Genomic DNA, 27,669 nt, shown 5'->3' with positions numbered 1-27,669 from the left:
AGGCTACAGCAGCCCGTGGGAGAGCACAGAGGAGATCCCAATAGTGGTAGTGGGCTGGATTTGCTGCTTACTGCATCCTTGTACCAGCAGGTGATGTCAGGGAGGGCAGGGAATGCCTGTCCCTGATGGATGTCATGGCACCTGACGCATGCACCTATGGCTGAACACACTCCCTGCTGCAGCCACAGCTCAGGGGAACAAACTGTGGATCTTTCACCCATTCCCTTTGTCCCAAACACCCCCTAACAGCACCCCACGAGATTTCCCTGAATCCCTAAGGAAACAGGCACAGGGCTGTGCTGCCCACGGCGGGCACCCCTCGGTTGTCTCCCCCTTGGATGCCTCCCCACCACCATCTCAGGAGCCCTGGGATGGGGGGTGGGAAGGGGGTGCCTCTCTCCCAAGCCCACCAGGTTCTCCCCTGCTGTGTCCCCATTGCTCCTTGCTCCTATACAAAAGCCAGGGCTTGTCCCTTTTCATCCTGATGTCTTTCTCTCTGAGTTCATTGTCATCAACCGCAGCAGGGGTGAGATGGAGGGAGGGGAGGAACTGTTCAGCTCTTGTAACCTGTGCCTGACCAATCTACCTCCTCAGGGGCTGTGGGGAGCTCCTCCCGCCCTGGCATCTCCTCAGCCCTCCTCGAGCCCCTGGGCTCCTGGCACCCGGAGAGGGATGGCAGCAAGGGCGGGATGAGGGAGAGAGAGGGACTGACAGCAGCTGCCCTTTCTCCAGGATGCACTGAGAGGAATGAAAACCTCCCGAGCTCCTTCCTCTGGGTGTTTGGGAGCAGATCCTGCCTGCCTGGCGGGGTGACTCCTCTGCACTGTCTGTGCGCGTTCCTGTGCGTGTGCTGCTGCCATCGCAGATGTACCCCCAGCTGTCACTTCACCGCGCACAGTCGCTCCCTCTCCCGCCTCTCTCTCTCTTTCTCTCTCCCCCTATTTATTATTTACGGAGGATTACAGTCCCTTTCCCACGCTGTCATCTCGCTGTGCGGCTCCCCTGCCCTCCACACGAGGCCAGAGGCTGGCTAGGGAGGGCTCCTGCCAGCTAGGCTCCAGAACAGAGGCACTTTCTGCTGGATTTGCTTTGGGATTGTACCGTGTTCAGAGAGCCGGGAGAGCTGCCATTCTCACAGGAGGGTCCATTCCAGCCTGAGAGAGGTAAGCAAAGCCGTTTCCCTTTTGGATTTCCCCCCATCCCGGCTAAGCGAGGCGAGCGGAGCTGCCCCGCAGGCAGCGGCTCCCCCGGGGAGGGGGCGGCAGGCAGGGCAGCGCTGCGCGCCGGGCGGCTCAAAGGCTCCCTTGTGCCAGACAGACGGACAGGGGAACGGCAAACCTGCTGCAGAGCTTGTTCCTGCTGCTTCCAGCCCAGCCTCAGTGCAGGCAGCCGGGAGGGAGCAACTTCTCCCGGCTGAGAACAGCACCGGCAGCTTTCCTTGCACCACCGGCGCGCCTCTGAGGCTGAGCACTCGGAGCTGGGGTCACCCCGTACCTGGGAGCTCCTGGTGAGCCCTGACTTCTGTCTGCTCCCCGGGGCTCTCACAGGGTCAGCATGAGAGGTGCCACCCTCCTGACTTGTGATGGCTTTGCTGGCTATCATTTTGGACTCAGTAAGAACACCCTAAAATGGAGAAGTACGGACCAAAATCGAAGAGGTTCAGCACTCAGTGCACAGCTTTAGGAATGGGGGGGTGGATGTGGATAAGTGTGTGGGGGTGTGTGCTCATGGACATGACCACAGGACATGAAGTGAAGCATGCCAAATCACAAGTAGAGCCAAAAATAAGTCCCGAGTTGCTTTCAGCATCTCTGCAGGCTGAGCCTGTGATTTCTGAACTTTTGGGTGGAAGGCAGAGCACTGAGGAGGGTGGGTGAAACAGCACAGAGAAGCTTCACAGCCTTTTCCAGCCCTGACTGGGAGGAAAGAGTGAGAATGAGGTCCCAAACGAGCCCAGGAGAAGCACACTGTGGACAGGAGTTACATATCAGTGTTAGCCTGACTGTGTCTGTGTGTGTTTGTGTGCATACATACACATGCACAGACACGTGCACACACACACATATCCCACACAGGGCATGCTGCCCCCTCCTCCTCCCTCTGCCTGACCAGTTTATTACTGTCCCTGCATCTCCTGCTAATTAAGAGCGACATGTTAAACTGGAGCTCTCCTGATTTGGGGAGAGAGGGTGTTTGAAGCTGTTGCTCCAAGCAGGTCATGGCCAAGCTGGGCCCCAGGCCCACCACGTGGACTGTCAGGTAACCTGAATGTGCCACATCCAGCACAGCCCTGATGGGAATGGCAGTGGGCAGGATACAGCACTGCTCTGCTGTGAGTCTGACCTGCCACTCAAGGGTGGAGAGAGAAATTCAGATCTCATTTGGGGAAGGACCAGAGCTGCTGCTATTGCAGGAGAAGGAAACCCTTAAAAGACAGGGGAACCCTTGAACACAGACAGCAACTTGTCCCAAAGCAGGGGACCTTCCTAGCAGCGAGGAGAAGGGAGCCTTTCCACAACTGCAGACCATTTTTTCTTCTGAGCTTTGTGGCTCAAATCTGTGGGGGGGGCAGGGGTGGATTTTCCTCTAACTGCTGTGGGCAAACAACATTTGCAAGGGAATTATTCCACATGAGCGAAAGGCTTGCGGGAGTTGTCTCCCTGTCAGACATCAGTGCTGCCTCTGTTAGTGCATCCTGTCCACTTGGAGGAATTATGGTAAACCCTGAGCAAAGGGGCTGCTTGCAAAGAGAAAGGGAGGAAGCCTTCTTATGTAATTTTTATACCAGATCATGGCTTTACCCTTACCTCCAGCAAAGTGAATGTCACATGCTAGCAAGGTGCACTCTCAGCTCAGACATCTTTAAGAGCCACTCCAGCTTTCTGCCCTTCCTCTGGCATTTTTTTAAGCCTGATGCAGAAAGGATTTTCTAGGCTTTTCTGCACCACAGAAGCCTGGTGAAGGCAGAGCTGTGTGTCAGTAGGGCTGGGAGGGTCAGCACAGGGCCACAAGGATACCTGGGCAGAAGAATTCAGGGAGCAACAGAGCCTGGAACAGGATGGGGAGAAGGCTCGAGCCTGTGGGAGGGCATTTCTGGGTAGTTCTTCCGTGACTTTTGTCTGTTGCTGAGTCAAAAGACAGAGCAGGCGGTTTCCTTCACTTGCCATGTTTGGTTACAAGCAGCTGCTTACACTGCTTGACAAGTGTCCCAGTCCTGGGTGGCTCAAACCGTAGCTCAGATGACCATACTGGGATGCTCCGGCCAGCGGGGTAGTGCCTCAGCATGCTACACCATGACACACACTCAGTTCTGCCTGGAAAGAAGCAGCAGTGGGAGTTCTGGGATGTTCCTCCTGCTGCAGGGAAATACCTTGTCACACATACCCTATTCCTGCTGTGGCTTTACCAAAATGCTGGCTCACAGTAAAGCTTTCTGTGATTGAGGGGATGGTAACAGGAAGAAGATGGGCATTTTTTTTCTATAAACTAGTTCAATTCCAGAGTCAAGATGGGGAAGGAAAAGTTGCTTCATCTGTGAGGGGTTGGATTATGTGAAATATATTATTGATATTTCAAAGACAAGCAGTTGAAAGTTAGGAAATACTGGTACTGGAGGCAGTGTGCTACTGACTGGTAGGATCACACACTATTTTCATGAGCTGCTTCATTCAGGGTACTTGGCTACATGGTGCTCAAGGAGTGAAGCAGGGAAGCAGGGGGCTCTTTTTTTTTTTTTTTTTTTTTTTTTTTTGGTACTGCAAAATGTGTGTCTCTTTTATTTGTTTACTGCCTGCCAAGCAAGCCCTGCAGGCAACACATCACTGTGCATTGTCTTATGCTGTTCTGGAGATGTTAGCAGCTACAGTTGCCTGTACAGAATTTATGCTCTTGATGAGGCAAGGAGAAGGGTGGTTTTCCTGGCTTTTGAGGGGAAAAGAGACTTCCCCTCTTAGCCACACAGGGAAGGAGCAGCAGGTGCAGGACAAGGGCCTGGGACCTCTTGGCTCTCAGTGCTACTGAGCCCTTGAGATTGTACCAGTTTGCTGGCTAAGCTGCCAGCATTTTGGAAAACAGCTGTGAGTGTTCAGCAGTTCTGCAAAATGGCCCCTAGGGTCTCGTGTTGGGCACCCACAAAATTAGGAATGTACAGACTGTGGCCTCCTGCCAAAACTGTGGTTTAATATTTAATTCTGACCATATAAAAACAGCCTTATTTATTACAACATCCTCATTGTTAGCTTGAGTATCATGTGTCCTTTGCACTGAGTATGGGACAGGGTCCTGTGAAAAAAAGAACTTGTTTGGGTGAGCATAGGCAGTGCTGTGCTGCATCCATGCAAGTGGCTGAATGAAGGTTGGGCAAGTATAAGCTCACATTTAAGTCCTTAGCTTTGCAAGCCTACTTTGTCATACTATTTTATCAATTTTTTTTCTTCCTTTAATGAAAATAACAATTTCCTCGTTATATTTTTATGAATGGGAATACAAGAGACTGTCTATTATTTATGTCCTACATAAATGCCCCATGCCCATCACAGGAAGAACTGAGACTTAAATTTACAGCAAAGCCACACGAGTCAGAATTTCTTGACTGACTGCAAGAAGAGCCTGGAAGTTTTTCTTGGAAGCCATGCCCTGCTACCATGCTTCTCCTCACTTCAAGGAGGCTGGGAAGGTTCCTTCCCCATGAACCATGCTCTCACACAAGGGATAAATACAAGACCTCATCCTGAGTTTGGAGATGAGCTGTGAAAGGCAACTTGGCTTGGCACTCCTCTCTTGGGCTGCCTTTCCTCTCCTGGTGAGACTCCCTAGTGCCAGCACTGCCCAAAGTGACTTTGCTGTGAGCTACCTGAAGGTGGGGCCTGCTCTCCATACCACTTCTAGTGATTTCGATGGGATGTGACTTTGCCATAAAGGTATTTTTTCTGTGGCTGCAAACCCCATAGAAAACTAAAGTCACATCAAATTTGGAGACCTTCCTCAGCCTCAGCAAGCTCTGCAGCATGAGGCTGTGATCTGTGTGCTAACCCAGATGCATCCAAAGATCCTGGCTAGAGCTCTGGGTTGTGAGAGCTGTCACCACGTCTTGTTGAGCTATGGGCAATGTTCCCAGCTTGTAAAAAGCCTAAATGTGTCCCAGGGATCCACAGGCACCCCTGGAGCTGAAGGCAGCAGCCTGGATCCCATGCAGTTTGTGTGGACTTTGCAGGGCTGCCCCTCTTGGATGCTCTGGGAAGGTGATGGGGCAGCAGAACAGCTCCAGGTTCTTACAGGCAGCACCAACAACCTTGTGCCACAGTGGCAACCAAGTGAGGCAAGATCCTGCAACTCACTAGGGCAGAAAAAGGTCTCCTTCAGAGTCCAGTACAAATGCACTGTGTGGGAATGATGAGAGGCAGCCTTTGCTCAGGAGGTTTGCCAGGACCTGTGTGTATGCTGGGTTGCTGATCCCCTTATGATAAGGGCTGAGAGGATTTTTACTGCCAGCACCTTGTGCTCTGCCCCACCACTGTGCAGGCTTGGATGGTCCCTGTCCCTCTGGACATGCCCAGGGCACAGCCTCGTAACACCTTAGTTAGGTTCTTCCATTTTTCCAGTGTTTTCTACATCGTCTCTCTCCTCTTGCTCAGCAGCCAAAGCGACAAGCCATGACCCTTGCAGCTCATTTTGGGAGCCTGGCACCCAGGGAAGCACAGCCAGTGAGGGGAGTGAGGAGAAGGGGCAGCAGCCTTGGTGGCAGCAGTTCTTCACCACGCTGGCTTCTCCACCAGAAGAAAGAGTAACAAGAGTCAAGCAAAAGGAAGGCCAGTGAGCTCAAGGGCCCAATGTATTTCAAAATGCAGGCAGTGACAAAAGCAAAACCAGCTTTTGGGCTAATGCAGAAATGAGCAAGTGCGGTGCACTTTGTGTGCAAGGGATCACCCAGGCTTGCAAAAGCTTGCCTCATTTTTGGAATGAGAAACCACAAGGAGAAAAGGCTCATGGCTGAAGTGCCTTGACCCCCATAAGATGTAACAGGGGTCTCTTGATATCGATCTGGAAGCCCCTTGATTTGGCAGTCTGGTCATGCTGTTCAACAGAAATCTGGCCTGGCTCTGTCCAGGGACAGAGCTTATACTGATTAAAAACTTACATTTTTCTATCTTGCTGCTAAATTGATGCACCTCCATCTACTACTCTATTCATGTAAATGTATCTCTTATCTCAGACAGGCTGGCACCTTCCCTCTTAAAGATCTGCTGCATCCTTTGACTCTAAGTGAGAGACCCATGGAAGGTACTGGGCCCTGTTAAAATTTTTGACCCCTCAGACAATCCTTCATAAATCTGGGCCCATACACACCTTCCTTCTTGAACACCACCCAAATAAAAACAAGAAAGAGAATACTTTGGGATTCAGAGCACCATCCAGCCAAGAAGTGCAGAAAATACCTGTGAGCACAGTAGTGATGGGAATGAGGACCACAGAACCAGGATTCTCCCACCAAGCTGTCTTCTCTGCCTGCAACCTTTTCCTGGTTGTACCACCCACCCACACCCCCAGGATAGGCTTGCCAGGAAGCAGGGAGCAGCATTTTAAATGCCAGGGAGCTGGAGGATGCTCGTGGGGTGTAGAGGGGGAACTGGGAGCAGAAGGGTGCCTCCCTCAGACCTGCAGCCCTTCTGTCAAGGGACTGAGCAAAAGGATTAAAGGCCTGAGCTACCACTTACTATGGGATTAACCCCTGCAGGAAATTAAAGTTGTAGGGAAGGCGCTTCACTCCACAGCTGAGAGAATGAGAAAAACTGGGATCTGGATTAGAACTGGCAGGGCTGGTGACAAGCCACCACCCACAGCCAACTGTTCCCGGCTGGATCAGAAAATGTTATCTCAACCTTCATGTAGAACCCCCCTCCACATCTCACTTGGTTACCAATTTTTGCCAACAGTGTGAGAAGAACAAAAACATCACCCTGTGGCAAGAAAAAGAGGAGGAAACTGGGTAGTCAGCTCACGTGTCCCTCCTCTGAGCCCCTCTCCCACTCCCTCACCCGCTTCCCTTCTCAGCTGCCTCCGCTCTGCAGGCAGGAAACATGCACGTGGTCTGTCGCATTCCCCAGGACTTGGAGGAGATGCTGGCACACACATGGCTGGATTTCTTCCTGTCAACTGCCCCCTCAGCTCTCCTCCTGCTGCTGCTCTGGGCCTCCTCCATATGCCACGCTTTTCGCTGTGCTGGGACTTTCCTGTCACTCCTGGTTGGATATCCTGCTCTCTCCACCTGCTTCCACAGCTTCCCAAGGAATTCCACATCTCCACAGCAATCTGGGTCTTTCCCAGCAGTGCTACCCTCTGCATCTCCCCTTCCTATGCTCTGTATTTCTCAGAGGATTTGCTGAGGCTTTATGTCCTTGGTTATTTCCAGCTCCTCCAGAATTTCCCAGTCTCATTATTGTGCATTGGTCAGGGAGGCTTCGGATGCAAATAGTGTTTTCTGCTTAAGCTATGGAATGAGGAATCAAGAAAACTGGCTTCTCTCCTGTTTTTGCCACAGGCCTGGCAGGAAACTTTGGGAAAACCTGGCCAAAAATCTTTTATTCTGTGTAGCTTTGCTAAGGCCTACAAATGCTCTCTGCAGGACAGGACAGCATTTACAACCCTAAGTGCAAACGCTGCACTTGACAGCTTTGAAACCCTCAGTGAGTGGGGAACTGATGTGGACTAATGATGAAGTATCAAAAGCAATGCAGCTGAAATTTCTGCCAGCCAAAATCAGCAGCCAGTTTTACCTGCATCATTCACCTTTCCATAAAATAGGGATAAAGTTGATCTTTCTTGGAGGGTCCTGGGGAGGAAACATTTTTTACCATCAACACATTTTCATTTCAGAGGTGCCTCCATTGCCAATCCAAAAATCTGAAGCTTTTTGACCCTTTCATATCACAAAGGGTGAGGGTTTTATTCACATCAGGTCAGGAATGTGGCAGAGTCCTTTACAAAACCAAGTTTTACACTTTTTCTGCTTGCTGTACAGCTTTCTGGATGAGGTGTTTTGCTTAGCTGTGATTGATCACTGCAAGTCAGAGGGCACAATTTCTTCCGCAGCTGGGTTTCTTGTATGAATTTAAAATGTGCTTTCCATTGATTGTGACAGCACAACACTAATGAATCTTGAACACATGTGTTAATACATCAGCAAGTGCTGCAAATAAAGCTGGGAAGCTCACTGGAGCAGTGACACACACTGGATGCTTCCACAGCATTGCTGAGCTTCTCTGTCACACCTCTGAGTGTTTTTGCATTCCAAAGAGACAACAAACAGGGGCTGCCACTGAGACAATGTCACCTCTTGGGATCAAAAATCTGCACAACTAGCAGGTCTATTGGGGACCTGAATGGGTGAGGTCTCCTTGCCATCTAAAGCCACTTGTGGTGTGGCAGTCAGGCCACACAGATTATGTGTCTCTGCTGCCACTTGCCCCACCAAGGGCAGATGAAGGGACATGCACAGAACAACATGTGATAGTCACTAAATGCTGGGGTACCACTGTCCCTCTCCACTATGGGATGATAGCAATAAAACATGGATCCTAAAAGCAACAAGGAAAGGGGAAGGAAAGAAGATAATCTCCTTAAAGCGTCCTCCATGCCCTCCCTCATGCTGCTGCTTTTCTGATAAAGGCTAAAGCAATTCAGCATTGGAAAGGGGAAAGGGACTTTGCCATGAAGGAGAGTGTGGGGGAGGGATGAAAGTCTGTGCACACTTTCTGATAATTTATTGCTGGCATCTGTTGCAGTCTCTGCTACCTACCCTTCTGTAATATAGGTCACCCACATGCCCTGCCAGTGCTCATAAGCCAAGCTGTTATCGGAGTCTGATCCCCCAGCCATGATCCAAGGGTTAGTGCAAGGGGCTTGGAGAGATAATCAGAGACAGAGGTTGCTGGGCTCTGTCTCTGACAGTGTCTCATCCCAGTGACACAGTCCCCTGTGTCTCTAGCCTCAGCGCTGTTGTCTGGAGAATGGGATGGATTTATCCACCTACCCAGAGCAGAAGCACTACTGGCTCTGCTTCTGGGGGTCATTAAACACAAAATAACACCCCTGACAACTATGGTAAGAGCCATCCACAGAACACATGGAGAGCTTTGGATAGAAGGTAACACAGAATTAGGAAGAGTTACTAAGCCAGGACATGGATACAGTAAACTGAAACCCTCCCTGATCTTCTAGCATACTCCTTGGGACCCTTCCCACAAAAAATACAGCTTTGGGGTGATACTGCAAACATGACTGGTGTCTGGGCACAGAGGAGCAGGCACAAGGCAGGAATAGTGCCTGCTGGAGTTTTCAGGCCCTGGCAAGTGCTGCGGAGTCATTACAATCCCCTCTGCATCCCCCAGTTCCCTGCTCAATCTAATTAGGGGAATCCTCATTAGAGAGTCCTCTAGAGTCTGACAGCAGGCCAAATGTCCAAGTGGCACTTCAGCTCGGTGTATTTTTGGCCACTGGAGCCCATGGGCCAGAAATGGATGATTTCATTTTGTTGCTTTGAGCTGAAACTAAAAAAGTTGTCTTTTGCTGTCCTATTTGAAACAGTAATAGGAAAAGGCCATCACCAGCCCCACAGGCAATGCTGCTTTCTCAAGAATGTGCAAAGACATTCAGCTCCAAGCACATGGAAGAAAGCTCTGGCCTCTGTGCCCCATGGATAACAGGGCATTCAGCTGACATGTTGCTCTAGGGAGAAGGAATGATCTAGAAAGCCCATGAGAAAGACAAATGCCTGGTTTGTGGAGCCCTTGGGCAACTTCAGAGCATTCAGAGTTCCAGCAGTGCTGACCAGCCCTGAGCCCCCAAAGCCAAGCAATGCCAGGCAAGCTCAGAACAGACAGCACGGTGCCTCTCTTGTTGAGCTGGGGACATACAGGGAGCACTCCTAGGTCTGTCAGAGTCCTGGCTGCTGGAAAAATCCCTGGCTGTCAGGCTGAAAGCAGCCAGACACATCTGGTGCTGCCTTGGAGAGGCTGGAGGTGTGGGCAGGTGCTATTTGCCCCAAGATTACACATTCCCAGTGCTGCACTGGCAGGGAGTGCAGTTGGCCTGGTGCTCTGCAGAGCAGAAGGCATCTCTTGGGCCACAAGAAAACTGCTAATTAAGTCAGAATTCAAGACAAGTCAGAGGAAACCTTTAAAAAAGAAACTCTTAAAAATCCTCTCTGCCTCCTTGCTCTCTCTTTACTGTAGAATATTAATCACTAAGGGTATAATGTTCTTATGGGCAGTAGATGCGTAGGAGAAACTGAGTTTTTTTTCTGGATCTTTGGAATTAAAATTTCTCCATGGACATACTTCAACGTATAGATGGAGAAGCTCATTGACCCTCGCCTTTCAGCAGCCAAGAACCTCTATGTATTCCAAATCCACTGCTCTGCCACCTGGGCATATGGTGTGCTTGGAGAAGCAGGCAGCTTTGTGGAAGACATGGAGGTTCATAAATATGGGTTACAGAAGAGTCCCTGGAACATGTGCAAGCCCAGCTCCATGCACACATTTGTAGATGTAAGCTAGGTTGGTGACTGTGCATTTGTACATGAAGGTAGCTGCTTTTAAGTCTTGGGAACACGTGTATGAGTGCACACAGGGTGGCTGCTATCTATGGAGTGGGGAGTGTGGCATATATGTGACATGCTTTAAAATAATCTCGGGTTTATCAAGGCCCCTCCATCTCAGTGCATGTTGCAGTGCAGGAGACTGACATTAAAGCCTGAACAGGTGTTAATCACTATGCACTGTAATAAATTCTAAACATAGGGAAAAGGCTTATTTATACATGGCTGCTCCTCCCACCCTGCACTCTCTGCTTGAGCCTTGGTGCTGCCTGAGGGAAAGAGGCGCCTGTGAGGTACCAGAAATGAGTGCAAGAGCTGGACTTGCCCTGCTGGAGCACAAGGAGCCGGGGGTGGACCCTGACCCTGACCCTGTCCCCATCCTCACGCCCAGGTGTGCCAGCCCTGCCCTGCCCTCAGCCCCCATCACTGCCTGGGGACAGCCTGGATAAATAGCACAGGGCACTGGGAGAGACACCAGTGCATGGCCTGACTGGGGGCTGAGGGGACACCACAGAGGGAAACAATGCCATAAAGCACCCAAGGAAGCTGGCTTTGTTTTTTTTTTTAAATTGCTTTGCCCCCCTAATTGGAACGAAGCCAGCTGATACAGATGGGGTGTTACAAAACAGAGCCAAAAGGCAAGAGCACAAGGAACAGAGCTATCTATAACCCTGACAAAGTTAGATGGAGTGAAGGTGGGGAAGAGGGAAAGGCAGAGCATGGCAGGCGGCTGCCCCTGATGCTGAGAGCAAGGACGTGATCATTTGGCAACGGGATTTGGAGCTGATCGACTGGCGCTATCCAGCAGGCAGATAAGGCTCTGTGGCTGTCAGCTTAACTCTGCCGTTTATTCCAGTGCTGGAGGGAGTTAAATAGAGCACACGGAAAGCTGCTGCTGGGGACTGAAAGTCAAGCAGGGAGAGGGAAGGAAGAGGCTGTAATTGGGCAGTGTCCGGGGACTCGGGTGGAAGTGGCTGCAGGCAGAACCCCTCCAGGTAAGTGCCGGCAGCTTTTCATCCTCCTTTTCCATACGGACAGGCAGGGACAGGAGACTTCAGGGGCGGCATTTAGGATGGAGAGGTTTCTGTGGGGGAGGCTGAAAGTCTCCTCGGTCAGGGCGAGCGCAAGCACCAAATGGGGACAGCTATTTGTTGCAGCTTCTCCTTCAGTGGGAACTGCAGAGAAAGGGCTCCAGCTCAGTTTGGGGAGTGGGGGGCTGCAGTGGATGAAGGCTGAATTGGTTTCTGTACTATGAGAGGTGTTTGGTGCATTGGCATTTAGGTAAATGATCTAAACAGCCTTGTAAATGTGCTAGCCTAGGTACTGAACCTGCTCGCAATTTTCATCAAGATGCTAATTTGAATATTTCCTGGCGGTTTACATTCTCATATAAAATAAATCAGTCTGGGAGCCTGGGGGAGGGTAGGCACCTGGCACGTGTGTGGGGACAGTGTCCTGGTGGCAGTGCAGCATCCAGCTAAAACAGCTGCTGTGGATGTTGTCAGAGCCCCTCAGAGGGGACGGAGGATGGCTTATTTTTGTACTCTGGTTGAAATGTGTCCATCTATGTGCTGCTGTGACTGTGGGTGGCACGTCAGAGAGTACACAGGGGGACAGAAGGATTTGTGGTGTTTTCATTTTTCCTGCCTCCTTGTATCCAAAAGGGAAGCGGGAGGGAAGTTGAAACCTGTTGTCAGTCACTTACTGTCAGGGGAGAGTTTTATGGTCTTTGGGTTTCTAATTAGACTGAGGATTTTTCCTTCTACTAATTAAGATGCAATTCCTATCTTTTCAACACTCCCACTCAGTCTCCCCCGCCTCAGGTCCTTCCTTATCCTTCTCCTCCGAGGCTCGCTCGCTCTTCAGCTCCTGCAGTTGCTGCAGTGGGAAATCCCCAAGCTGAAGCTGTGCTGCTCTAGCCACCACATCCATTTTACCTTAAAGCAGACAGGAAGTGCTGGTAGGGAATACGGCACGGGGGGTGGGGGGACGGGTGTGGTGGAGGGGGGAGGAGGAGCGGGCAGGGAAGCGGCTTGGCAGCCGCTGGTGCCCAGATCGCAGCGAGCCTGAGCCGTGCGTCAGGCAGAGCATGCACAGGTGGCACCGGCCTGCGTGGGGGCGACGGCAATGAGCCGGACTCTGCTGCCCTGGCAGGGTCACCTTAGCAATTCATCAGGTTAACCTTGAGCATGAAGCTAATGTAGCTACCATGGCAGGCTGTTCAAGCACAAACTTCTCTCTGGCACTTAGGTGAATCAGGTTTTATTTCTGCACCGCGAGGTTCAAAGTGAATTAATGTTGCGCCTCCTGAAACACCCTCCATTTCTCCCCCAAAACAGAAGTGATGCCTCAAAGGCAAAACCCTAACTGGGGAGGGGAAAGGCCAGCTCTGAGCTCAGCACCCAGGGAAGTGAATGTCCTCTGCTCAGCTCTGCTTTCCCTCCACAGGACCTGGCAGGCAGGCTACAAGGTCACTCCCTCTCGCGGTGGGGCCGAGGGCCAGGCTGGCTGTTGGATGTGAAGGCACGCTGGAGAAGAGCACGATGCTGCCTGCAAGTGCTGGCCACCGGTGGAGGAGCAGGTTCCTCATGAGGTGGCAGGAGGCTTGTCGTAAGTAATGCCTGCTCAGGTACCAACTACAGCATTCCTGTTTGTCAAGGGAATGGGAAGAAAATGGGTCACATCAGGGTTAAGAACAGGGGAGAGGGACAGCTAAGAATGGAGATGTTTGAACTAATTCCTGATTCCTTTAGAGGCCAGGCTAGCTGGGAGGGAGAGTGAAATTCTAAAGCTGAAGATGGGCTTAAAGTGGGACAGCGAGTGATGATTGCTTCTGAATTCCAGTGGGCCTGGCAGGTGAGAAACAGCACGACAGACACCACTGCAAAAAGATCCACCCTGAACATTCCTCAAATCAGCATCCTATGAGCTGCAGGCTCCTCTCTGTGCTTGGGGTATTACACAGGCTGCTGAGCAGAGCTCTTCACAGCAAAAGTCATAACAGATTTTAGAGGGAAATGCAGGATGTGAAGGCAGAATTCTCCTACTGGGCACTGCCACATGTAGTGAAAATCAAGGAGTAAATAAAGAAGCTCTCCTTCAAATTAAATTGTTAACATTCAGCCTGTGCATATTCCCAGTGGGCTGGGGCAGCTGCTGCAGCACCCCTGAGTGCAGAGCAGGCACTGCTAGGGTGATGTGGGGCTTTGGGAATTTATCTGCGTCTCAGAGAAGTATCTGGGGACCACAGCAGAGTAAAGGGGACCCTTGGAGAGTGTCCCTCACTACTGCATGCCCAGGCACAAGTAGGTCTGTGCTTTCCCTTGCTCCAGTCCTCCTGGTCACATTTGGAGCTGCAGCTGTAAGAAGCTGGGGGAATTACTTCCTTCTCCAGAAAACAAATATCTTTGTAATCCATCCTCACAGACTAGACTGTCTAAATTATTTATAATGAACGCTACTGAGTCTTGACTTAATGTGATATACCTGGATAATCTTTCTGCCACCTACTAGAGTCACCAAACACCCCACAAAGTAACTTGATCTTCCCTAAACACAAAACCACTTATTATCCATCCTTCTGTAGGGCTGGAAGACAGCTTCAAGTTTTGTCTATTGCTTCCCTGCCTCTCCTTCCTGCAGAGCTGCATCTTCACCAACGCAATGAATTCCCTGGCCTAAGCTCACATCCTCATGGATGTGAAATGAAAACGAGATCTCTTTTCTGTACGATTTTAGTAAAATATTTCCAAAAGCATACAGCAATATATGGGTAACAACAAGACATTTTTGGCATATCCTACAAGCCTGGCATAAATCCACTTCCTGAACATAACCACAGCCAGCTGCCTGAGGCTGTTCCTGCCAGCCACTGCCAGCAAACACACTGGTGGAACCCCACAGCCACCCAGCCGGCGCCGCAGGCGGCCAGGCGCTCTGAGAGATAAGCACTGAGAGAATGGCACCTGGATAGCGTTACACATGGGCTGCTCTTGCCTTTCTTGGTGTACAAAGCAGCTGTTATCTCATCATCACAGCTGCCAATCTATTATTAATACTGGGCTTTTGTTAAGCATCCAGGAAAAGATGGGGTCACTTGAATGACTCATTGCTCTTTCCCTTCCCCACTCTGGCTCCCATTCTTTTAATTCCCTCCCTACAACAAGAGTGTGACATATTCTGAACAGAATTAAATATCAGTTACTCAGTCAGTACCTGTACTGCACTAGCCCATTGGCTATGATCTAATTTCATGGCAATTTCTGCTGTGGGCTCCAGCCTCTGCATGACAAGAAAGCACAGAGGTGGTCTGGGTAAAGATCTGTCTTACATTTCACCATAAGGGTCCATAATTCTCCTTAAAAGAGCACATTTATTGGCATGGCCTGGGCTGATGTACACCTGAGATCTCAACTGCAGGATAGTAAAAAATTATTGAAGAATTGTGAAAGACAGATGAAATAGGAAAGAATTGATATATTATCTCTGAACATTTATTCCTTGGTCCTTAACAAAGTCATACACCTTAGGATTCAAACAGGATAGTTCTCCTTAGACTACCAGTCCACAAATCTGCCAATTCTCACAAGGATCACTGGGAACACAAAACTTGCCCTGTGCAGCATGACAGGGTTGGAGTATGAAGGCACAACGCTGACAGAAGCAAAGTCACTATAAAAAAATGGGCTGGGGGTCAGATTAAACTCTAGAGAGTGGCACAAGGGAAGAGAGGAAGAGCATGGCTGACTGCAAAGCTGCTCCAGGCAGAGATTCTCCACAGCATGGGTCTCCTCTGGCTCCTTCTCTTGTGGCAATCTTTTTACAATTCGATTAGGATTCAGAAGTAAAACACCTGCTTGTTGGTTCTTGAAGAAAAGCAGGACAGAAGAACCTGGCTGCCAGTTCAGGAAGGCAAGACAATCAATGCATCCCCTTTAGCCACCACTCACCCCTCAAAAGACTCTACCAACCCAAGTGACTGCCTTCTCTGAAGAAAAGTGAGAAAGGGAGAGGACAGGCATGATGTACAGACAAACCTGCTTCAGTTTTAGTCAAATGCTCAAACTTGTCACCTTAAAAACTGCGAGGGAGCTGAATTTGCTTCCCACATTGAAGAATAGTGGAATTCATTGTGTGATCTCAATTCCACAAAAGGAGCTAAGATGAAGGATGCAAATGTTTTACATAGTCTGCTTAAACATAACTCCCACTCCTCTAATGACAAGAGGTACAAAGCTTGCTTTCTTGCTGATAATGCTTCTTTGTCACAAAAATGAGAGGTTGAAAAGCCACTGGCTCCCAGGGGAGCTTGGTAACTCGTGCCCTGGTGCCACTGGCAGGATCTGGAGCCATGTCTGGAATCCACAGCAGCTCTAAAAAATGCTGATTTGTGATTTGTCCAACCTTGAGACAGTGTAGGAGAAAGGGTGTGTGTGTGTTAACCCTTTTCCTGACACTGCTTTTGTCAGTTACCAATGTACATCTCTCTTCCTCATTCCATTGCTGTGGGCCATTTTGGTCAGAGGTGGTTTAAACTGTTCTTTGCATGTCTGTTGTCTGCCCAGTTGGTGACCATGATTCAGGATTTGCCCCATGATTTGACTGTAGTCCAGAGTGTGTCCAAAGTTCTTAATTAGAACAATTGCTGGATCTGTACCCAGTTACCACCTCTAGTTGGGCGGGGGGTCACTGATCACTCAGAGATACTTTTGGGGCTCTTGCTCTGGGATTCAGAAACTGCTTTGAGAGCAATGGCAAGTACCAGGTGTGCAGTGATTTAGGGACCCCTTGTTACTTTTTAGCAGTTCTCTTGGTCATCCCTTTGTAATGTAATGGCATTCATTAAAAAGTGGACACACTGCGAATATGGTAAGCAAATGATACCCTGATTTAGAGCCTTAGATCTGAGTCTGATCTATCACAAATATTAGGATTCAAACTGCAGGAGCACATCTGAAATGTAGGTTGTTTTACTTTTCATTTTTCTTAAAAGCTTTTTAATAACATATCTGTTTGTGAAAAATTGGAACTTTAAAAATATACCTGGTCCCTGCATCTCTACCCTGACTGTTTAGAAAGAGCTGTCCTTTGTCAGAGGTGTCACCTCCCACCACTCTCTGCTCCATTATCCTCTGACAGGTACCAGTGCTCCAGTATCTGTTGGCAAAGCCCACTGGGATGCACTGTTCTGACTTTGTTGTGAAACTGGAAGGATATTTACTTGCTTGTTCTGAAAAAAACAGGCTAAGAGGAAAGTCATGCTGTCAGGATGCAGGCCAAGGGTAAAGCAACGTAGCTGTGAGGAAACTCATTACACTGCAGGGCATTGCAGTGAAGAGCACTGCTGTGAGGGTTCTGTTGTAGCTGGTGGTGGGTGAGGATGGGGTAGCACTGATCTAATCCATGCCCTCTTCCTTCCCTGCTTTTCACCTTCCAGTGCTTGGCTGCTGGCTCTCACTATGTGCTGCTGAGTCCTTCTTTGCTTGTCCTTCCTCCTGCAAGTGTAACAGTGGCAACCTGGAAGTGGACTGCAGTGGTTTGGGCCTCTCTTCCATTCCCTCAGACATCCCCACAAACACCAGGACCTTCCTCTTTCTCAACAACAAACTCAGCATCCTGCCAGGAGCAGTGTTTTCCAACCTCTCTGCTCTACAGAGGTTGGACCTATCCAACAACTTCTTGGACCAGCTCCCTCAGAACATCTTCAGTGACCTGGGGAACCTCACAGAGCTGCAGCTGAGGAACAACAGCATCCGGGCCTTGGACAAGGACCTGCTCCAGCACACGGCCCTGCTGCGCCAGCTGGATCTCTCCATCAACGGCCTGGCCCAGATCCCTTCGGGCATCTTTGACGATCTGCCTGCCCTGCGCTCCCTCTCCCTCAGGTCCAACCGCCTGCAGAGCCTGGACAGGGTGACCTTTGAGCCTCTGACCAGCCTGCAGCACCTCCAGGTTGGGGACAACCCCTGGGAATGCGACTGCAACCTCCGGGACTTCAAGCACTGGATGGAGTGGTTCTCCTACCGAGGTGGGTGCTCGCGTGCGCGAGGGGAGGCAGGTGGGGGAATTTTGGTCTTCCAGGAAAAGCAAGCAAAAGGCAGGGAAGAAACAGAAGCACATACAACTGGCAGGTCAGGCTGACCCAATGGACAGGTCTCAGCCAAAGGGCATGGGGACCCCGCTACAATTTAGTGCCACTGCACCTTCATATAGCAACACTGCCACTCTGTGAAGTCCCCAGCAGCCCTAGATTTCCTATTTCCTTGTTTTTCTAATCTGAACTATTACCTGCTTTTTTTTTAATCTTGAGAGAATAAAGAACTTTCCTCAAGTACAATTAAAATTTTAGGATTATGAATTCACCTTACTCTTTCTGCTAAAAAGAAGAAATGCTTTTCACACTTGGAAATAACCATCCCATTCTCTTTCTTAAGATGAGAGAATTAGAAGTCAGATTTGGCTGTAAAGCATCAGGTTTGCTGCCAAAAAAAGAACATTAGGAAACAGTGACACTTAGGAAAAACACTGCAACTCATATTGGAGAACCCAACCTACAGCTCAAATTAACAAGCCAGACCCCAAATCAGACTGGCTATGAAATCATCATTTCAAACTGAGCCATTTTTGACAAGTTTGCATTTCCAGATTTTCTTTGAAACACAGAAGACTAGAAAGGTACATGTCACTTATCAGGAATGCTGATGGGATGACATGCTTTCAGGAGCTGCAACTCAAAGAAAGATGGCACATTTTACAGGAGGGAGGATTGAAGACCTGACCTTCTGTTTCTGGAACCAACGAGTAGGAAAGGGTCTCAAATCATGCGGATAGCAACAGTCAGCTGTCACATCCCTGCTGATCACAGCCATGCTGCAAGGAGATTATCTCTGCCTATGGCTTCACTGCAGTCTGAAATATGCATTTGTGTGAGCAGAATCAAACAAGCACACGAGTGCCACTTTGCACTTTTTTTTTTGATTTGTTGTTTTTTCTTGACTACCATATCACAAAGTCAGTGGAAAGCACGCAGACATAACTTTGCTTTTTTTCCTCCCTTTCAAGGAAATTGCTCAAACTCACTCAAGCATTTGTTTCAACATCTGTCATTATTTTCACAGAGATGGATTAGTTGTCAGAAGATGGAATGTGTATCTGTTGTTTTTTTTTGAGAAGGTACAGCCTGCTCCTATATTTTTGCTTTAATTTCTCTTTTTCTAAAGTGGTTCTTCTGAGACTTACATAACTCACTAAACAGTATGAGGCTGACTTAAATGGTTTCAGAGGGCTTTCATGTGTTGGCCTATTCAGATATGCACCAGGAGCTCTAATGTCAAACCCAACCTAGGCAGAGACTTACTGGCCAGCTGACATGGTTGAAGCTTCTGTGCAGGGAAAATACTTTAGCAGGTGTGAATGGAGGCCCATGAACTCACCCAGCTGAGGATCTAATCCTGCTGCCTGTGCATGGGCATGGAGCTGTGATTGACTCCTGTTATCTCTGTTGGAACAGGTGGGAAAATCGACCAGCTGGCCTGCACCCTGCCCAAGGAGCTGAAAGGAAAGGACATGCGGATGGTGCCCATGGAGATGTTCAACTACTGCTCCCAGCTGGATGACGAGAACAGCTCTACAGTGCTGGACAATACTGGCCCACCTTGCACTAAAGGAAGCCCTGCTCCTTCCAAATCTAAATCAGGCCCAGAACCAGAAGTGGAGCCCAGTGTGGGATGCCCTCAGAAACAGCGGTACAGGCCCGTGAGCGTGCGCCGCGCGATCGGCACTGTGATCATTGCAGGGGTGGTTTGTGGCATTGTCTGCATCATGATGGTGGTGGCAGCTGCCTATGGCTGCATCTACGCCTCCCTCATGGCCAAGTACCACAGGGAGCTGAAGAAGAGGCAGCCACTCATGGGTGACACAGAAGGTGAACATGAAGAGCAAAAACAAATCTCTTCTGTGGCGTGAAACTGTTCTAGGAAGGAAGGGACAGCGATGAAAAAAGGTACCTGAGAGCAGTCAAGCATGGGGTTCTCCCAAAATACATCTTCCCAGACAGACTGTGCTATTGCTCCACTCACCCAAGTAGTACAACATGCTTCTGGGGGGTCAGGGCACCTGGCTCAATTTCTTTTCCTCTGCCCCAGGCCCATTTTGTGCCCTTTCACCCTTGGGCCCTCCCAGACAAATAAAGTAGAGTCAGACCTCGAGTGCTTGCTGTGCCTCATGCCCTTGCACAGAGTTTCCCTCACATGCCTGCTGCAAAGGCAGCTGGCACCTTCTGGGACCCTGTGTCATCCTCTCAGCTTTGGTCCTGAGTCATCCTGTGTCCTGTCAAGAGTTCTGTGCAAACAGAGAGCAGCTGTGTGAAACCCTATGTGGGGAGCAGGACACCAGAAGTGTCCATGCCTCACCGTTAGGTCACTGCTGTTGTGTGACACGAAGCTGCTGCCTACCCTACAAATCAGAGCTGCCAAGATTCCATCAGAAGGGAGGCAAGGTCCCTATGGCAGGGCAACAGTCAGTGGTAGATTTCTCACTTTTAGAGGTGGAAAGATGTCTGTATCACCCTAAAACACTGCCAGGGAGCACAGTGTCCCTCTTCTTGCTCCTGGCCAAGTCCAAACCTTTGAGCTGGCACACACATCATCTGCTGCAGGTGCACAGCACAGAGTCATCCTCCTGTACACACGCACACACACACACGGACTCATTCTGATCCCAACACACACACACAGAGCCCGTCCCAGTTCCAGGCATCCAGGCACCCCAGCTGCACATGCAGAGCTATCACTCATGCCCATGCTGACCTGCCCTCTGCATGCAGCCATGGATACATCCAGCCACTTTACCTTACCCTGATCATAGTAGTGTGTATCACCTTCCGCTTCAGACAAAAAACATGCACACACCACTGAGGAGTAACAAAAACATCTCAGCCAGAGTGCAGAGCCAGTGGGAACTGGCAGAAGAGGATGGAGAGAGGCAAAATTATTGAGATTCCAGCAGTCAGTGGAAATAAGTACACAGCATCAAAAAAAAAGAAAGTCTGTTCTTATCTATTTTATGTCTTCTCAAATAAATGGAGAGAGTAAGGATATGAAGCCTCCATTTAGGAATGTTTGATTGGCAGATCAGAAGTGGGTCATCAGGAAGGACTGGAGGAGGAGGTGGCTTACCAGGAGCGTGAGCCGTGCTGAGTAGTGTGAGCCTAGGGGAAGGTGTCAGGGGAAGAAGTCACACATAGTCAACCCCGGAGCTGCTATGGCTGGCACGGGGGCCAGCACGGTGTGTGGAACAGGGTGATGCAGCCAGTGTGACCAAAAAGAGTGGGCAGAGTTATGGAGGGTCTTGAGGTGAAGGCTGGAACCTGGAGCACAGTGTGGCACATGTGGGAGAGCCCAGGAAAGGTCTGGCACAGAAGGCAGCAGAGCCCACATGCACTCCCTTCACCATCATTGGGGTGTCCAGTGACACCCACAGGTGACACCCACAGCTGCACCTCAGTGTGCCCACACACACAGCTGTGCACACTGCCACTGTCACATAGGGTGATTTCCCCCAACCAGATTTTAAAGCCCTCAGACTGCAGTGCCTCCTATTAGTCTTAGCTCATTCTGACCTGACAGGGAAAAAAAAGTGAGAGGGGAAAAAAAAATGAAAGGAACTCAACATAAGGACTCATTTTGTATCACTGGAAGTGGGATAAAATGCTGTCTCCAGGGGAGAGCGCACATTGCCATGGTAACCTGCTCTAACCCGTCACAGTGGGTATTCCTGGGCGAGGAAGATGACACCGGAGGTCGTGCATCCACTGTGCCTGTGCATGGTGTGATCCCTGCCATCAGGAAACAAGCTGGCAGCCAGCCCAGCCCTGCAGGGTGTTTCACTAGCAACCTGTGTTCAGAGCCTCAGAGCCCTGCATGCTCTGCAGGTGCACCCTGCCAGGGCACCTCACCTCTTCCTTCCACCTGCTCCATCTGAATCCCAGTGCTGTGGGACACCTCACAGCCCTCCTGCTCGCTGTGGCTGGATCCCTGTGGAAGCAATGCACACTGGCTCCTCACTCCTTCTGGTCCCAGAGGTGGCTGTACTGATCCGTGGGCACACAACACCATTAATCAAAGCCTGGAGTGGAAAATCCCTCCTGGTCTACCCAGGGTCACCAGAGCCAAGGAGACAGGGTGCTCTGGACTGTTTTAGCATGGGGCAGAGGAGGATGTTCTTCAGGAAAGCATAAGACCAGGCTGCCACAGAGGAAGAACTGGGAGAAGCAGTCAGCCCGCCCACCAGTGTGAGCACACACTTTCCTCCCGCTTCCAGCACACTGTGGGGAAGAGGAAGCAAAGGAGGGGGGCTGGTAAAATGTGAGGAGGAAGGACTCTTCCCCCATGCACTGTACAGCCACTCCAACCATCCCATCTGCTCCAAGTGTAGCCCGCTCTGAAGGGCAGAACTGGTGCACTGCAGACTCCATATGCGTGTTATTGCTGTTCCACATTCCCAGCAAGCCAGGAGCAGACTCTGCCTGCTGGATCCAAACCTCTCCCCAAGCTCCCTCTCAGGGGAACCTCTCCCTTCACCATACTGGACTCCGCAATCATACTTGAAATGGGACTTGAGTCAGAGTGGTATATTTATAGATCTATATTTTACTTGCATCAAATAATGGTGACATATTGCACAAAACAAATGGGATCTCTATGTGTGTGTGTGTGTGTGTGTGTGTGTGTGTGTGTGTGTGTGTGATAAGAGAGAGACTGTTTTTAAGAGAAAAGACTAGAGGTGAAATGAATGGGAAGAAGGTAGGGGACAATGCAGGGGTTGAGGGTGTGAAATCCTCCTTTCCCTGCACCTTCCCTGTGACTTCCTCCTGCCCTGACCAATTTTTCTTTGTTGCTAATAATATTTTCTATATCCTGTGTTGTGGGGCTGGTGATGACCTTGCCCATCCTTTCCTTTTTTTGTTTTAATTTATACGGCAGAAAGTCTGGATTTATCTCAACCCTAGACAAGGGACTGCTATGTTTAGCAACCCACCCAGGAAAGGAGAAGACAGGAAAGGGGAGAACTGAGTGTTGCTGGGAAACACAAAGGCTGGCTATGAGGAGTCCCTCTGGAAAGCAGATACTCTGGCAGGATGAGGACCTGTCCTTCTGCATGCAGAGCAGAGGGAAGTGCCCTCTTCATGGCACTGTTTGCAAACAGACTCTTTCTCTGCTCCCCAGCACACCTGGAAATCAGGCTGCCCTGGTGTGACTGAGCTGCTGCACTGCCCACAGGCACTGCAGGGAGCACAGCATCCTCAGCAGGCAGAAACAAAGCTCTGAGGGATGCTGGATACAGAATGAGACCCAGTGCTCCTTGTGTGCCCAGCCAAGGGGTTCCTCTGGTGTGTGGGGACAGCAGCTCCTGTTGTCCCTGCAGGTGCCTCAGGAAAGGGTCCTCTGGGCTGCCTGGTCCAACAATGCCAGGGTGATGCTGGGCTGGCAGGGCCACCAGGAACAGCCCTCCTGCTCCTCCTGCTCCCCTTCCCCACACATCCACCTGTGGGACAGGTAGGCACATCCCTTGCAGGGAACAGATGGCACTTGTAATTCCTTTTTCTTTTTTGTTACTGTTTGAGGGAGAGCGACAAGATTTTCTAAAATGATTGAATGGAGGTTTCTTTGGCATGAGACAGAAAATTTTTAAAGGTATATTATATTTCTGGCTTGTTGTTACAGAATAATAATAAAGAATGTATTTTCCTATGCTCCTTCTTGTTTAAATGAGATCTCTGATAATACCATTCACTCTCTCCCTATCCCCTGCAGAAGCAAACACCACAGGGACACAGCCAGCCAAAGGAGGAAGCCCCTCAATTCCCACAGATACATTCTTGTCTGTACACACAGTTTGGAGTGAACGTGCACAGACACACAGTACATCAGTGTAAGTCAGGGTGAGGCTCTAGGGCTAAACACACAGTAGGTGAAGGTGAGACCCTAGATCTAGAAACGCACACACAGAATGCTCCAGGGACACAGCCAGACAAGGGTGATTGTATAACAAGGATAAGATACTGTGGCAATCAGCTCATTACATAAAAGTAGAAAGGGCCAAATTAATCCCTAGTGCAAGAATGCAGGAGCCAATGGAGTTATATTCAGGTCAAATTTGGTTCCAAAAGCTTTTTTTTTTTTTTTTTTTTTTTTTTTAATTAGAACATAATGTAACAAATAGGGAGCTATGGGTTCCTACATCTCCAGCTTCCTGACCCTCTTGAGCAAGGTTATTTGGAAATGGATGGAAATTGCAAGCTAATCCTATTGCACCCCCAAGTACACAAGCTGCTACCCCTAGAGCTAAAAGAGTCTCCACCAGCTGTTCCCTGGCGAGGCCTATCACACACAGCTAAGAAGTTTAAATTCCACACTTGGCCACTTTCAGTGCTAAGCATACACAACTCATCACATTGCCCTGCTGTAAGAATAAGCTCATCCTGACGCATGTGGAACCAGCAGGATGTTAAACCCACAGAGCAAACCCCTGTGCCACCCTGCTCTCACTGCTGCACTCTGTCACCCTGCTGGGCTCAGGCTGATCTTCAGAGAGAAACTGGGAGCAGAACCCAGCTACTCTTAATCTGCTCACAGCTGAGGCATCTGTTCTGCTAAAAAGGTATGTGCTGCAGGAGAATCACCATCATTGTTTAATAGCATGGTGTCTATGACACATAGTTTAATCTCATTCTGCCAGCTAGGTAGAGGAGTGCACGCAGACACTACTCAGCAGTTCATATAATACCAGAAACACAGAGCAGAAAAAAGCAAAGCCAACACACTCATCTGATGACTCTGGGCTTTTTCAGTTCATGAACTGTCTGGGAGCAGGCTGTGATTTTCTGCAATTATTTATTATAATTTGATTACTATTTGATATTAACCAATGTATTTGTCCTGCTAACACACCTACTCATGCACACATACAACACCCTATATAATAACCACGTGATTCTGTACATATAACAGGTAAAATATATAAAATAGGATTCCTCCTCAGTATCTTGTCCATTAGGAGCCCATTGTGCTGGCTTGAAGAGGGTTTGCTAGCACTGATTGGAAGCACAGGTTGGAGGGTCAGCTTCTATCCTCCAACCAGATAAACAGAAGCCCTAGCACAGGATTTCTGAGGGCCAAAAAGACTTATCTCCAAGAATAATGGGCAATGCAACAAGCATTCACCAATGAACATAGTTAAAGAATGAAATGTGAGTAAATAAACATTTTCTGTGTCATTCTGGGGTGCTTTCTACATCTGTTGCAGCCCTGGAAATCTGGGGATAAGCCAGCATCCTCACAGCTCTTCTCCCTTCATAGAAAGGAGAAAAAACAGCCAACAAGGGCCAGATCTGTCTTTCCCAGGGTTCTGCTCTACTGCAGCCAGGCAGAGGCCATAAGCAGGGCACCTGGAGACAAAGAGAAAGCAAAGCATGATGCTAATAATAACTCTGCCTCGCATGGAGCTTCTGGACCAGGACAACAACGTGCTGCTCTTTGCTTGGGGCTCCAGGCAGAGATCTGCCCCTTCACATTTGCTTTTTCTGAATCCTAACTTGGGAATGAAGTTGTTTGTTAGCACAGCTGCAGAAAATCAACTCGGAAATGGCACTGCAGGAGTGAGAAATGCAGGTATTTAGTTTGAGGGAATACACACAGACCATACCCTGCGATATTCAACCAGCTCCACATAAAGCTCAAGGGAAATATGCACAGTAACAACAATGCTTTGCATTTCTATAGTGCTTGCCTTTGGCAGCTCTCTGGGAGCTTGCAAACATTAATGAATTCACAGAGGCAGAGACTCAGAGAATATAAAGGCCAGAAGGGACTTTAGATCATCCAGTCTGACCTTCTGTATATCGCACGCTACTTGGAAATGGTGTGGAAAAGAACCACAAGCATTATTTGGGGGTGGCAGAAAATGCCTTTCTGTGAAAGGCTGAAAGAGTTCAATCTGTTTAGCTTGTGAAACAGAAATTTGACAAACTATCCTGTAGAATGTAGACCAACAGTAAGTGTTTACATGCAGCTAAGCTGAATATTCCATCTACCTTTGATTTGAAAAACACTCAAGAAAGGGAAAAATATTGTTTCCCTTGGTATCTTCTGACAATACCTATTTGTGTTCATTGTTAGCATTTATGCTTACTGACTAATTTGAATCTTTGGTTTTTCTGTTACAGTTTTTTGTTATTCTCTCCCCTAGATTAAAAAAAATAAACCTTCAGTAACCAGCAGCTCTCTCTGTGGAGGCACTTTATACTCTAAATCAAATAATCTCTCAGTCTTCCTTTAGGTACAATAGGCAGATTGAGTTCATTAAGTCTTTCACTGAAAGCATTTTCTCACCTCTGGAACAACACTGGAGCCTATTGTCACACTGCTTCCAGCTTTTTCTCCTCCTTTTAGAAGTATTATCCTCATCCACCAGTATCTGTGCTCTATATTGCAGACACTACATGACTTTTGCCACTTTTCTCTACTCCTTCCCACCAAAGAATGTTTCACTAGGTTGTGTGAACATTGTTCCTGCTTTAAAGATGCAGGCAAATGTAAATGTTAGGACAAAACCCTAACAAGTAATTTTGAGGGAGGAAGATTATGGATAAGTGGTTCTGATCCTACCTTTATATTAGTATAAATTCAGTGCATTTTAAACATGAGCCTCCAGATTTATAGAATTCTTGGCAAGAGAAAATCTAGCCCTTTATTTAAAAGGATTATCCCCTTCCAGCATTTTCCACTTTTTCATCCACTCACAGCCTCATATGGTTGTTTTTCTGATATCTCTCACTGGACATAAATGTCCTGGATTCCCCAGTTATTTTTTCTCTCTCCCCCTTATTTTTCTCTTCTTGTGACTGATCATCCCCTTTTCAATGAGTGCCTCTGACCAGCTGCTTCTCAGATTCTCCCTGCTCTGGTCTACTCAAATGTCACAAAACACACCAGCCCCCACATCCCCATCTGCTTTTTAAACGTTTGTTATCATAAGCAGAGGTTTTTCTGCTCACTGTTCTTTACTTTGCAAAACCCAAAGCAACCAAGAGAAACCACCACAATGTCAAAGGCTGAGAGAGGGGTTTAGGTCAGCCCTAGCTTCTGGCCTCCCAGGTGCTGTGCTGGGGCTTTCAGCTGCATTAACAAGCTGATTTTTATTCAGTCATGACTGAAATCATGGAGTGTGGGAACTACAGGGTAGGAGTGCCCTGCCTTGTGCCCAAGGAGAATGCTGCAGGGAATGGGAAGTTCCCTGTTTGTTTACCTTGCTTGTGGCTGGTTTTTGTTGTGTGACATGGTGAGATCAGGGACTTCAGCTGTTTCCTGGTCAAGGCTAACAGAGTCTCAGCTCCTTCTAGTCCAGGCACCACCACTTTCTTACACAAGCTCCAGCTTAAATCCATTGTCTTTATACCTCAGATTCTGGCTAAACCTGCACTACCCTAACAGACAGGAACCCAGTTCTAGTTTTGCACCCTGAGTATTTTGCTAGCCTGTCTGTAGTAGACTGTCTCCACACAACCATGTGCTTCAGTTTAAATGTGTCCTCCAAGGTGCATTCATTACAGCAATCCTGTCTGCATGTGGTTAAACAAGCTGGGTGCTCCAGGTTCCAATGCCAGACTTCCCTTTCCTCTCATCACCTGCCCATCCCTCCTGTCTCAAGCCTGTATTCCTTTCACCAAAACTGTAACACAGACCACAGGAGAGGTCTCACAGGGCTTTGGGTGGGAGCATCAATGTATTTTCCCACTGGGAACACCTCCCTAAGCACTAGAACAGCATTTGCTTTGTCCCCAACTGCACTGCACTGTGATTCACCATCATGTCACCATCACCTAATACAGAAGATCCCAGCACTTTTTTCCTGAGCTTTCTCAGGATATGTTTACCACTAAGTGTCTCCTGCTGCCTTTCAGCAAGGCTCTCAGGACAGGTGTTGGCAGATGGCAGTGGTTCCCTGAATTTAATGTGGGCATCAAGGAGCAATACAGTTTATACTGATGATCCACACTGAGGATCCTCACTGAGATT

At 48.9% G+C, this 27,669-nt stretch overlaps 2 protein-coding genes across 4 annotated transcripts in view; one reads left to right on the top strand and one right to left on the bottom strand.

The window, feature by feature from the left end:
* The window catches only part of CACNA2D4 (calcium voltage-gated channel auxiliary subunit alpha2delta 4), a 119,544-nt gene that overhangs the window by 26,317 nt on the left and 65,558 nt on the right, over nucleotides 1–27,669 (bottom strand). The gene's annotated exons all lie outside the window — the stretch shown is intronic.
* Nucleotides 660–23,346, top strand: LRTM2 (leucine rich repeats and transmembrane domains 2). Of its 3 annotated transcripts, XM_058022176.1 has the most exons (6): nucleotides 660–1,163; nucleotides 11,451–11,589; nucleotides 12,403–12,554; nucleotides 13,043–13,204; nucleotides 17,031–17,621; nucleotides 19,104–23,346. In XM_058022176.1, exons 4-6 carry the CDS (start codon nucleotides 13,138–13,140, stop codon nucleotides 19,556–19,558), a joined length of 1,113 nt encoding a protein of 370 aa, XP_057878159.1. In that variant the 5' UTR covers nucleotides 660–1,163; nucleotides 11,451–11,589; nucleotides 12,403–12,554; nucleotides 13,043–13,137; the 3' UTR covers nucleotides 19,559–23,346. The 3 variants fall into 3 exon arrangements, with proteins under 3 accessions (XP_057878159.1, XP_057878158.1, XP_057878156.1); XM_058022175.1 differs by lacking the exon at nucleotides 12,403–12,554; XM_058022173.1 differs by lacking the exons at nucleotides 11,451–11,589; nucleotides 12,403–12,554.

Source organism: Melospiza georgiana, chromosome 4 (assembly GCF_028018845.1).
Source record: "Melospiza georgiana isolate bMelGeo1 chromosome 4, bMelGeo1.pri, whole genome shotgun sequence".
NCBI lineage: Eukaryota > Metazoa > Chordata > Aves > Passeriformes > Passerellidae > Melospiza > Melospiza georgiana.
This window is presented reverse-complemented; position numbering and strand designations above follow the sequence as displayed.